At 36.5% G+C, this 12,634-nt stretch overlaps 1 protein-coding gene across 10 annotated transcripts in view; it reads left to right on the forward strand.

Moving 5' to 3' along the window:
* CEP83 (centrosomal protein 83) overlaps window positions 1-12,634 on the forward strand; it is a 124,072-nt gene that overhangs the window by 64,065 nt on the left and 47,373 nt on the right. For all 10 annotated transcript variants that reach the window (XM_086712652.1, XM_086712645.1, XM_086712649.1 and 7 more), the window contains one exon: window positions 10,155-10,406. In XM_086712652.1, coding sequence (XP_086568778.1) covers window positions 10,155-10,406 — 252 coding nt within the window. The remainder of the gene's footprint in view (window positions 1-10,154; window positions 10,407-12,634) is intronic.

Raw genomic sequence — 12,634 nt, forward strand, 5'->3', positions numbered from 1 at the left:
AAAATTTCAAAGCAATGGATATGTCCTTCAGTAGGTGAATGGTTAAATGAATTGTGGTACATCCGGACGTGAACAGATGTGGAGGAACCTTTATTACATATTACTAAGTGAAAGGAGCCAATCTGAAGAGGCTGTATATACTGTAGTATTCCAAATATATGACATTAAGGAAAAGGGAAAACTATGGAGACATTAAAAATATCACTGGTTGCCAGGGATTAGGGGAGAGGGAGGGATGAACAGGTGGAACACAGGATTTTTAGAACAGTGACACTATTCTGTGTGATATTAAAATGGTGGGTACATGCCAGTATACATTTGTCAGTATCCATAGAAGGTACCACACAGGAGTGAGCACTAATGTAAACTATAAATTTTTGGTCGTAATGTGTATTACTATATGTTTATGAGTAGTAACAAATCTACTCCTCTGATGTGAGATGCTGATAGTGGTGGAGGCTGTGGGTATGTGGGGGTAGGGACATATGGGGACTCTCTGTATTTTCTGCTTAGTTTTGATGTAAACCTAAAACTGCTCTAAAATGCAAAGACCTTTTTTTTTTATAAAGACTTTTAAAAAAAGTTTCAGTGTAATTAACTTACAGTGTTATATTAGTTTAAATGTACAATATAGTGATTCAGCAATTCTGTATATCACTCAGTGGTCATCATGATAAGTGTACTTTTAATCCCCTTTACCTATTTTACCCCCCACCCCCCACCTCCCCGCTGGTAACCTCCAGTTCTCTGTAGTTAAGAGTCTATTTTTTTTGTCTCTTTTCTTCTTGTTCATTTGTTTTGTTTCTTAAATTCCACATATGAGTGAAATCATATGGTATTTGTCTTTCTCTGACTTATTTCACTTAGCATTGTACCCTCTGGATGTTGCTGCAACATCCAGCAGCAACATCCATGTTGCTGCAAATGACACTGTTTCATTCTTTTTTATGACTGAGTAACACTCCATTGTGTGTGTGTGTATACACATGAGATCGTCTTCATTCATATATCAATGGACACTTGGGTTGCTTTCATAATTTGGTTATTGTAAATAATGCTGCAATAAACATAGGGGCTCATATATCTTTTCAAATTAGTGTTTTCATATTCTTTGGGTAAATACCCAGTAGTGCTATCACTGGATCGTATGATAATTCTGTTTTTAATTTTTTGAGGAACCACCATACTGTTTTCCACAGTGGCTGCGCCGGTTTGCATTCCTGCTGACAGTGCTTGAGGGTTCCTTTTTTCTACATCCTCACCAACATTTGTGTCTTCATGTTTTTGATTTTAGCCATTCTAACAGGTGTGAGGTGGTATCTCACTGTGGTTTTGATTTGCATTCCCTGATGATGAATGATGTTGAGCATCTTCTCATGTGCCTGTTGGCTATCTGTATGTCTTCTTTGGAGAAATATCTTCTCATGTCTTCTGCTCATTTTTAGTTGAATTATTTGTGGGTTTTTGATGTTAGGTTGTGTATATACTTTTTATATTTTGGATACTAACCCGTTACTGCATATGTCATTTGCAAATATCTTCTCCCATTCCATAGATTGTCTTAGTTTTTTTGTTTCCTTTGCTGTGCAGAAGCTTTTTATTTTGATGTCATCCCAATAGTTTATTTTTGCTTTTGTTTCCCTTGCCTCAGGAGACATATCTAGAAAAATGTTGCTATGGCCAATGTCAGAGAAATTACTGCCTGTCTCTCGCAAGGATTTTTTTTTACAGGTTCAGGTCTCACATTTAGGTCTTTAATTCAGTTTGAGTTTATTATCGTGTTTGTGTAAAGAAGGTGGTCTAGTTTCCTTCTTTTGCATGTAGCTGTCCAGTTTTCCAAACACCATTTGTTAAAGAGATTGTCTTTTTCCTATTGCATATTCTTTCCTCCTTTGTTTAAGATTAACTGACCATATAATTGTGGGTTATTTCTGGGCTGTCTATTCTGTTCTATCAATCTGTGTTTTGTTGTGTGTGTGTGCCAGTACCATACTGCTTTGATGACTGCAGCTTTGTAGGATATCTTGTGATCTGGGATTGTGATCCCTTCAGTTTTGTTCTTTTTTTTCCAAGATTACTTTGGCTATTCAGGGTCTTTTGTGGTTTCATAAAATTTTTAGGATTATTTGTTCTAGCTGGGTGAAAAATGTGATTGATATTTTGATTACATTAAATCTATGGATTGCTATGGATAGTATCAACATTTTAACAATATTCCATGAGCATGGAATAAAAACTTTTTAATTGACTGGGCTTGCAGAGAAGCAGGAGAATTTATTTCATAATGAAGAAAAAGATCAATCAGCAGAAACAGACCTAGAAATTACAGAATTAGTAGACAAAATCATTAAATCATACCTTCAAGAAGTTAGGGGAAACCTTGAACATAATGAGAGAAAAATGGAAGACATTTTTAAGAAAAGATTCTCTTCAAAAATACAGCTGATCCATGGACAACAACTGCACAGATCCATTTAAAGCAGATTTTCTTTTTGATAGAGTACTGTACTATAAATATATTTCTCATAATTTTCTTAACATTTTTTTTCCTCTAGGTTATTTTAAGAATATATATATATTCTTATATATATAACTATATATATATAACTAGATACTAACTAGATACTAAATATGTATCAGTTGACTGTTCATATTATTAGCGCTTCTGGTCAACAGTAGGCTATTTATTAGCAGTTAAGTTTTAGGGGAGCCAAAAGTTACACATGAGCTTTTACTACAATGGGGGTTGGTGCCCCACCCTGCTGCTTTGTTCAAGGGTCAACAGTCTAAGTGGAAAATAAACTGGAAGTGGATTAGACGCTGCATTAGAAAAGATAATGGCTAAATTGCAGATTTTGCAAAAGTAACTCTCTAAGATGGAATAGAGAGAAAAAGTATAGGGAAAAGAAACACTTAACACATAGTGGACAACATCAGATAATTCAAGTTTTAAAATGAGAAGGGAAGAACAGAAAAAAAACATGTATTTTTTAATATTTATTTATTTTTGAGAGAGAGACAGAGCATGGGTAGGGGAGGGGCAGAGAGAGGGGGAGACACAGAATCTGAAGCAGGCTCCAGGCTCTGAGCCATCAGCACAGAGCCCAATGTGGAGCTCAAACTCATGAACAGTGAGTTCATGACCTGAGCTGAAGTCAGACACCCAACCAACTAAGACACCCAGGTGCCCCAGAAAAAAAATATTTGAAGTAATAATAGCTAAAGTTTTTAGATGTTATGAAAATTATAAATTCACAGATCCAAGACTCTCAATGAAACACATGCACAGAAAACAGAAAGCTATACCAAGAATACATTGGTTCATATTACTTAATGTACTTAACTAGTGACAGAGAGTAAATCTTAAAAAGAACCCAGAAAAAAAAAAAAAACAAAACACCCAGAAGACCTCCCAAAAAGATGGAGTAAATATACTTTTCCCTGTTTGTCTTAGTAAGTAAAACAAAAAACTTTGGACATTATACATAAAACAAACATAGGATGCTGAAAGATGGAGAAAAGGCATACAAGCTAGAGGACCTTGGGATCCAAGGACTGACTGGTATGTTCCCTGGGTTTTCATTTTGCCTCACGTTCTAGACTTGATGCTGAAGAACCTAGCAGTTTCGCATGGACAGTAAAAAGCCCCATCAGAGGCTATTCTCTGCAGGCAAAGCACTAGAATACTGTAGTAAAAAGCAGCCCCATCCCAACCTAAACAAGCAAAGGCCAGTGGAGCACCTAGATTTCCATCTTCCCCAGGCTATAATGGAGAGACCTAATTTTCAGCCAAGATGATTACCAGAGAAGGCAAGGTAGGGACCCAGGACTTTCATCCACACTTGGCAATAACTAGGGCTTCCACCTTCCTGCCACACTGGCATTAGAGTTAACATTGGGAACCTAGATTTCCACTGCTTCAACTAGCAGTAATGAGGTGTCCCCCTCCCATCTCTGCTTGGGTCATGTCAGAAAAGGCTTAGTACAGAATCAGGACTTTCACTATTGTCCAGCCCTGGAGTGTTAATGGAAGCCACATTTGACTCTGTGGTGTCAGTGGAGGCCATGTGGGGAGCAATAAGTCATTCCTATCCCTGCCATCTAGGTTGCTATCCATGCACCTAGTAGGAGCTGGAACTCCTACTTCTACCCGGCATGGGTGTCATGAAGAGCTTCTCCCCACCCTTGGGTATCATAGAACTAACGTGGGGAATGTGGACTATTACATGCACTTGGTAGTAATGAGAGGTAATAATCCTTTCTCTGCCAGAGCCATGTTCTAAAAAGCCAGCTAAAATAAACTGTAAATAAGATCCAGAGTCTCCTAATACAATACCCCCAAAGTCTAAATTTCAGTAGAAAATCACTGTCATACTGAGAACCTGGAAGATCTTAAACTACATTAAAAAAGACAATAGATGTTAACATTGAGATGATAGAGATATTATTACAATTTCCTGACAAAGATTTTAAAGCAGCCATGGTAGAAATGTTTTACTATATAATTATAAAGTTGAAACAAATGGAAAAAATAGAGTCTTAACAAGGAAACAGAAAATGTAAAGAACCAAATAAAAATTTTAGAACTGAAAAATATGACTGTTGAACCCCCCCTCCCCCCCACCAAACAAAACAAAATACAAACCCTCAGTTGTTGGGCTTAACAGCAGAATGGAGGGGATAGAGGAAAGAATCTGTGAACTTGATGATAGAACATTAGAAATTACCCAGTCTGAACAAGCTACAGAAAGTATATTAAATAACACAAAGAGCCATAAGTTCCTATGGACTATAAGAAAAGATCTAAGATTTTTGTCCTTGAAAAGACAAAGAGGGCATTGTTGAAAAAGTACTTGGAGAAATAAAGGCTGAAACATTATCATGTGCAGAAGGGATAGAAGTAACAACTCATAATTATCCAGCAAAAAATGTCCTTCAGCAATGAAGAATAAATCAAGACATTCATAGAATAAGGAAAACTAAGACAACCTGTTGCCAGTAGTTCTATCCAAAGAATGCCTATGGGAAATTCTCTAAACAGAAAGAAAACAGTAAAAGAATTAGCCTCAAAACATCAAGAAGGCTAAAAAAACACAGTAATCAAAACTATGAGTATATACAATAATTGTTCCTTTCTTGAATGAGTTTTCTAAATTTTGTTTGATGGTTAAAGCAAATATTATAGTACTGTTTGATGTGGTTTTAAATGTATATACTGGAAATTAAGACAATTATAAACAAGGGCAAAGGATGTAAAGAGAAGTAAAATTTCTAACTATAACTTGAACTGGTAAAATGAAACCAGTAGGCTATGATAAGGTATATCTAAGTAATTCCCAGAGCAACAACCAAGAAAGCTATACAAAGAGATATGCTCAGAAAATTATAGATAAATCAAGTGGAATCCCAAAAAAATGTTCAAGGAACCCACAGAAAGGCAGGAAAAAGGAAACAAACTTAGAACAAGAAATAGGAAAAAAAAAAAAACCGAAGCCATAAAATATTTATAGTCACAATAAAGGTAAATGGTGTACATGTAAAAATTAAAAGAGATTGATGGAGTTGATGTTAAAAATGAAAGACCCAACTATATGCTGTCTATAGGAAACCTCAAAAATAACAATATAGGTAGTTAGTAATTAAAAGGATGGAAAATTATATGTCTTATAATAAAAGAAACATAAGTGGTTGTATTAATATCAGATAAAGTAGACTTCAGAGCAAAGAAAAGTATCTAGTAGAACTAAAAAAAAAAAGAGCTGAATCCATAATTATCATTGGAGATTTGGCACCCTTGTTTCAACAACTGATAAAAAAAATTTGAATCAGTAAGGATGTAGAACTCAACAACACCATTAACCAACAGAATCCAATCAACATTTATAGAACACTTTACCCAACAAGAGCACCTAAACACGTTTTTCTTCAAGTGGCTATTAAGGGTATACCCAAACAGGCTATATCTTGGGCCATAAAATAAACCTCAACAAATTTATAAAAATTGAGATTATACAAAATGAATTCTCTAACCATAATAGAATCAAGCTAGAAATCAATATCAGAAAGATAGTAGGGAAATCCTCAGTTGGAAATGAAATGATACCCTTCAAATAATTCATAAGTCAAAGAGGAAATTTCAATGAAAACATATTAATAAAAAATAATTTTAAGAAATACATTAGCCTGAATGAAAATGTGGATACAGTTAAAGTATTGTTGAGAAAAAATGTATAGTGCTAAATGCATTCATTAGAAAACAGGAGAAAAATATCAAATCAGTAATCTAAGCTCCCACCTTAAGAACCTAGAAAAAGATCAACATACACCCAAAATAAGTAGAGGGAAGGAAATAAGAAAGATAAGAGCAGAAATTGAAAACAGAAGAGCAGTAGAGAAAATCAGTGTAGCAAAGAGCTGTTTCTTTGAAACGATTAATAAAATTGACAAACCTCTAGCAAGACTGCCAAAAAAAAAAAAAGAGGGAAGGTACAGATTATCTATATCAGGAATGAAACTGAGACTATCACTACAGGTCTTGCACACATCAAAAGGTTAATAAGGTAATCTGGTGAACGGCTCTACCCAAACAAATTTGACAAACATGGATAAAATGGCTCAAAAGGCAGATACTACCGTAACTTACCCCATATGAAATAATTTGAATAGCCATATAACTATTAAGGAAACTTAATTCATATTAAAAACTCACCAAAAGAATGGTTTCCTTGGAGAATTCTACACAGTGTTTAAAGAAGAATGCAAACCAGTTCTATACATGTCTTACAGAAAATAAAAGAGGAGGGATGTTACCAGTTGGGGAAACGGTAAAGGGTACACAGAAACTCTGAGTTATTATTATATTTTTAATGTTTATTTATTTATTTTGAGACAGAGAGAGTGCACACGAGTGAACACAGGCGTGAGCAGGGGAGGGGCAAAGAGAGAATCCCAAGCAGGATCTGCGCTGTCAGCACAGAGCCCAGTGTGGGGCTCAATCTCAAAAACCATGAGATCATGACCTGAGCCGAAATCAATAGTTGGACAGTTAACCAAATGAGCCACCCAGGTGCCCCATGAATTATTTTTTACAATTGCATGTGAACCTACCATCATCTAAAAATAAAATTAAAAAAAAAATGTAAACAGGAAAAAGTTATAAAAGTAAGAATGACAACAGACTTCCTTTTGGAAATAATATAAGTCCAAAGATGGTAGAGAAATATCTTTAAAATACTAAACAAACAGGGGCGCCTGGGTGGCGCAGTCGGTTAAGCGTCCGACTTCAGCCAGGTCACGATCTCGTGGTCCGTGAGTTCGAGCCCCGCGTCGGGCTCTGGGCTGATGGCTCAGAGCCTGGAGCCTGTTTCCGATTCTGTGTCTCCCTCTCTCTCTGCCCCTCCCCCGTTCATGCTCTGTCTCTCTCTGTCCCAAAAATAAATAAACATTGAAAAAAAATTTAAAAAAAAAATACTAAACAAACAAACAAACAAACTTAGGCTGTTTGATTTCAGAACCTGTACTCTTAACCATTACTCTATGCTGCATCATAAAGATCATAAAAACAGAGATGGAGGGAACAATTAGATAGACTCCTTTTTTCTTTTTCGGAGAGGAAACTCCTGGTGAGTTAGAGTGGTACGACCATCCTTTGAAAAGAAGATAAACAACAACTGTTCCTAGTCCCAGATCTCTTTCTCGTTTCTGTTGTTTCCTTTACTTCAACAATTTTTTAAAAGCAAAATTGGTTAATAGGTCATGTTTCCTGTCAGGTAAGCTTATATTCTAGAAGAGAATAAAGTAAATGTAGGGTAGCAATACGGGCAAATTTGGATAAATGTCATAAAAGAGAAATTCAAACAAAGCCTTTGGGAAATTTAGAGAAAGGATTGAGAGTACGACAGATTAAGGCTATCAAGAAAGATTGAGTGTGAATCTGACTGAGAGTGGAGGAAAAGGGCAAAGCTGAGGATATGTCTAAGATCTGTGTCCTGATGACTAGGGCAAGGGCAGTATCATAGCAGTGATTAAATATAAGCTCTTTGGTGGCACAGTTTTGTGATTATTTGCTTGTCTGTTAGGTTTGTAATGTATCCTTACTACCTAGAACAGCCCTGAGTACATAGTAAATGCGCAATAAATATTTGTTACATGAATGAATAAACGAATAGAGAAATTAGAAGGCAATGGTCACCAGATTTCGTAGGGATGATTTGATAGCGAGCTCTAGTTTGGGAGTTACAATTGTGGGATCTAATTGTGACTATGCTATTAGCCGGCTTCATCCATAGTTTGAACTATCACTTCAGCTATCACACACATGACTTTCAAAACTATTGGAGAGAGCAATAATATAGGAAACATGCTCGTCAAGAACATTAGCTGTCTGACCTTGCATGTAAAATGAGGATGACAAGAGAAGTTACTGTTACTAAATGCAATTTTATGTCTAGGGCACTTAGCTTGGCATTTGGTCATAATACTGAGTAAAGGGCACCATTGTTTGAACTTGAGTTCCACTTGGACTTTGACCTAGATGTGCCAGCCACCACACCTCTGGTATAGCACATTAAAACTAAAACTGTATTTGAATTACCTCATGCAAAAAGCTAAATGGTATTTCAAAGATGGCCAGCTTAATACCTTCATTTTACTTGGTGCCAAAGTGAAAAACTAACTTGCACAAAGTCACACAGAGAATATGGAGGGAAAAAGGTAGTCAGGGACCAAACTTGTGGGGGGTAGTGTTTATATGTAAAGGGTGGGAGGAAAAATAGGAAAGAGACACTAAATTAGTTAGGCTTGAGGCTGAATTTTATAGCTGCCTTCTATGATGAATTTTATTTTCTGGGGAAAAAAATGGTGTTTTCCTGCTAGATAGCTCTACCTGTATTTCCCGTTGACATCTTTAATTCAACGTCTCTGAAGCCAAATTGGAATCACTGCATGTTAAAACTGAAAATGATTTTTGAGGGCCTTCAGTCTATACTCTCATTTTAGAGATGAGGAAAACAGATTCTGCTCTGTGGTGGAGCTCTCACACTTCTTAGATTCATTAGTAGCAAAGTGAGCCATCATTCATCTCTTGGGTCACTTTCGCCCATGTTGCAGAGTGTTACTTTAAGTCCTTTTGGGTTAGAGTGAGGCTTCTAGGCTCATCCTGGCTACAGACAACCTCTAGTGTTGTTAAGAGCAGTCGTTTTTTTTGTTTGTTTGTTTTTTTTCTTTAAACAGCTGACTCCTTTCAGTTGAATCACACGAAGAAACCCCATATATAAAAAGAGACTAAAAAAAGAGGAGTTGTTCTGGCTAACAAAGATTTGGTGGTGATGGTGGTTGGGCAGATCAGGGAAGAGAAAGAATGAGTTTTACCCTGATAACTTGGCCCCTGATTCCTGGAGGTGAGGGGCCTCTGAAGTGCCTCTGAGGTTAGGAAGCAGTGTGAAACTCCGTGATTTGGAGGCCTGGGGGGTCCGGCAGTGAGGGTTGGTATGAATGAGAAGACCACTTGTGTTTCTGTTCATCCTATTTTCCTGTGACTTTTCCACATACCCTGGAGTAATAATTTTTAGGTCTTTCTTGAATCTAATAATTAAGAACTAGGCCATCAGTGCAACTAGGGCCTAAATAAACTCTCAGCTACCATTTTAAAACTCTCATCAGTCACATTTGTAGGTATTTACACAGACAAGCAGCTTTTTTGTGAATTAAGTGGCCTTGAAATAGATAATTTTATTAGTATAGACAAAGCTCAAGTATTGTCACGTGAGGAAAAGCTTAGTGGCAATCAGCATATTGATCTTGCATAAACCCTTTATAATGTTCTGATGAATTGTAAAATACTTGACATATTTTTAATTACTTTTATACTATTATTTATAATTTTGAATTTTAGCAACTGATGAAGCCCTGTGCTTAGAAGACACCATGGGGAGATAGAGGGAAAATAGGACAAGGTCCTTGCCCTCACATTTGAGTCATGCTGAGTACAGAATGAAGAATGTGACATTTTAGGTTTTTATCCTTTGTACTTGCTTTCACTACCTCAACTTCCATATTGTGTAATTTTTAATTTTAATTTACTGATGTGTAAAGCATGTTCATGACTGAAAATTCACTAATTTAAGATTCTGTGCTTTCTTTCAAATTATTACTAGATTGCAGGACTGGAGAAAGATAAAGAAGAACTACATAATCAACTGCTTAGTGTTGATCCCACAAGAGACAGCAAACGAATGGAACAACTTGTTCGAGAAAAAGTCCATTTATGTCAGAAAGTAAAAGGCTTAGAGGCTGAGGTAGCTGAATTAAGGGCTGAAAAAGAAAATTCTGGTGCTCAGGTAGAAAATGTCCAAAGAATCCAGGTACGGCAGTTGGCTGAGACGCAGGCTACAGTCAGATCCCTGGAGGTAAGATTGTAATTGCTTCCCGGTAGAGTATGGCATACTTTTTTGAAAGTGCAATCGACAAGCCTTTGATTTTTAGAGCACAAATGTATGCTTACCAATCTAATGCTGATGCATTTGTAGAGTCCCAAGAGTATAGATTCTTTTTGTAAAGAAGAAAGCTATTGATTCATAAGCAATAGCTATGCTACTACATTTACAAAGGGATTATTTATTCTTTGGGAGCCAAAATATCTAGCCAAAATGATTTAACCCTTGAAATGCCAAAGAGTAGAATATGCAAAATTTTCAAAATTTGAGTTTCTGAGTAAAGTCATCTCCAACCAGAAGGAACAATTTATTCCTGGATAGTTATTTCCTTACATGGGATTCAAGGTATTAAAATCAAAAGACCTGTTTAAATAAAAATACCATACTTTTATATCTTATGACAGCTTCTTGCCAGAGTAATACAATTCAACTTGGTACTAATGCATATAAGTCTTTAGTGAACTATTTTCCTGAGTTTGTTAGAGAAATATAAGAGCTGGCAGAGCTAGGCTGGTACTCCTAGAGGTATTCTTCTATGAAAATTCTTGGTTTCCATTGTTGGAGAGGAAAACTTTCTTTATACTCTTAGGTTCAGTGATTGGGGATTGTGAATTAAACTGACAATAGGTTAACAAGAGAAAAGATGGATATTTATGTAAGTAAACAGGAGTTCACAGAAAAAATGTGGCTCAAAGTGGTAGAATTTGGGGCTTGCGTGTCATCCTTTTAAAAAATATTTATTTTTGGGGCGCCTGGGTGGCTCAGTCGGTTAAGTGTCCGACTTTGGCTCAGGTCATGATCTCACGGTTCGTGGGTTCGAGCCCCACGTCGGGCTCTGTGCTGACAGCTCAGAGCCTGGAGCCTGCTTCTGATTCTGTCTCTCTCTGTCTCTGCCTCTCCCTTACTCACGTTCTGTCTCTGCCTCTCAAAAATAAATAAATGTAAAAAAAAAATTTTTTTTTAAATAAGTAAAAATAAACAATATTTATTTTTGAGAGTGAGAGAGTGCAGGGAAGGGACAGAGAGAGAAGGAAACAGGATCTGAAGCAGGCTCTGCACTGAGAGCCTGATGCAGGGCTTGAATTCCTGAACCAAACTGTGAGGTCATGATCTGAGCTGAAGTCAAAGGCTTAACTGACCCAGCCACCCAGGTGACCCTGCATACCATCTTAATAGGGAAACGAGACAGGGAGAAAAGGCACTTAGGGGAACACAAATGACTTTTAGCAAAGAAACAGGCCCTTAGGAAAATAGATGGGAGATATGACAGTTTTGTGACAGTGTCTGTATAGGTGATTTTTTATCCTTCTCCCTAAATAGGAGTCAGTCTTCACTGGCTATAAAACCCAGACAAGGGGATTTATAATTCTTTTTGGTGGCTCTGGTTTTTGGTAGCAGAGAGGAGTTCGGGGGAAAAACCTTTTCCTGTGTCTATTGATTATCAAATGCCTTCAGCTCAAAATAATTTTTATGCCACGGTGACATTCTGGATCCCTTAACCACCTTGTTTAGGTATGCTTACTTTTCCTGGTTTTTAGTGTCTAACATATAGCAAATATACTAGTTTTGAGCAATCAAAAACTAGTTTTGATTTGAGCAATCCAAAGTGTGTGTGTGTGTGTGTGTGTGTGTGTGTGTGTGTGTGTTTAGAATAGTTGTGAAATGATTAGACTTGTAGGGAATTAGTGGGCATCTAGCAAAATAGTGATTTTTTTTTCAGCCAAAAAACTGGGTACAGCCAAAATATTGATATGTTTTGAAGAATAGAAGTAATCTTTTTATTTTTTGATGAAGCTTCTGACAGTATTTATTGGTTTCCTGAACTAAAATTGTATCATTGGACCTTAGACATGAGGCAGTTCAGAATGAGACTTTTATGTTGCTACCTTTCAGTATTAATGTATTTATAGTGACTGAGTAAGTGGATGATTGCAATTGAATACAGTGTTTGATCTCAATGCAGAGCTTTTTATTGAGGTCATTTGGAGTGCTGATTTTCAGGACAAGTTCAATGATTACAAAAGATGGGAGGTTCATTTGTGACACTTTCAAAGAGTTAATTTTATCATTTGTCAGATGAAATGAGAATAAGCACATGAGAAGAAGCATTTTTTCTTCTTTGATTTTTTTTTTTGGCTATCATTGTGTCTGCCCAAAGACTATCATTTTATATTTGAGGAAAATAGTTTTTTCTGAATTAC

Source organism: Puma concolor, chromosome B4 (genome assembly GCF_028749965.1).
Source record: "Puma concolor isolate L17-30 chromosome B4, mPumCon1.1.hap2, whole genome shotgun sequence".
Taxonomy (NCBI): Eukaryota; Metazoa; Chordata; class Mammalia; order Carnivora; family Felidae; genus Puma; species Puma concolor.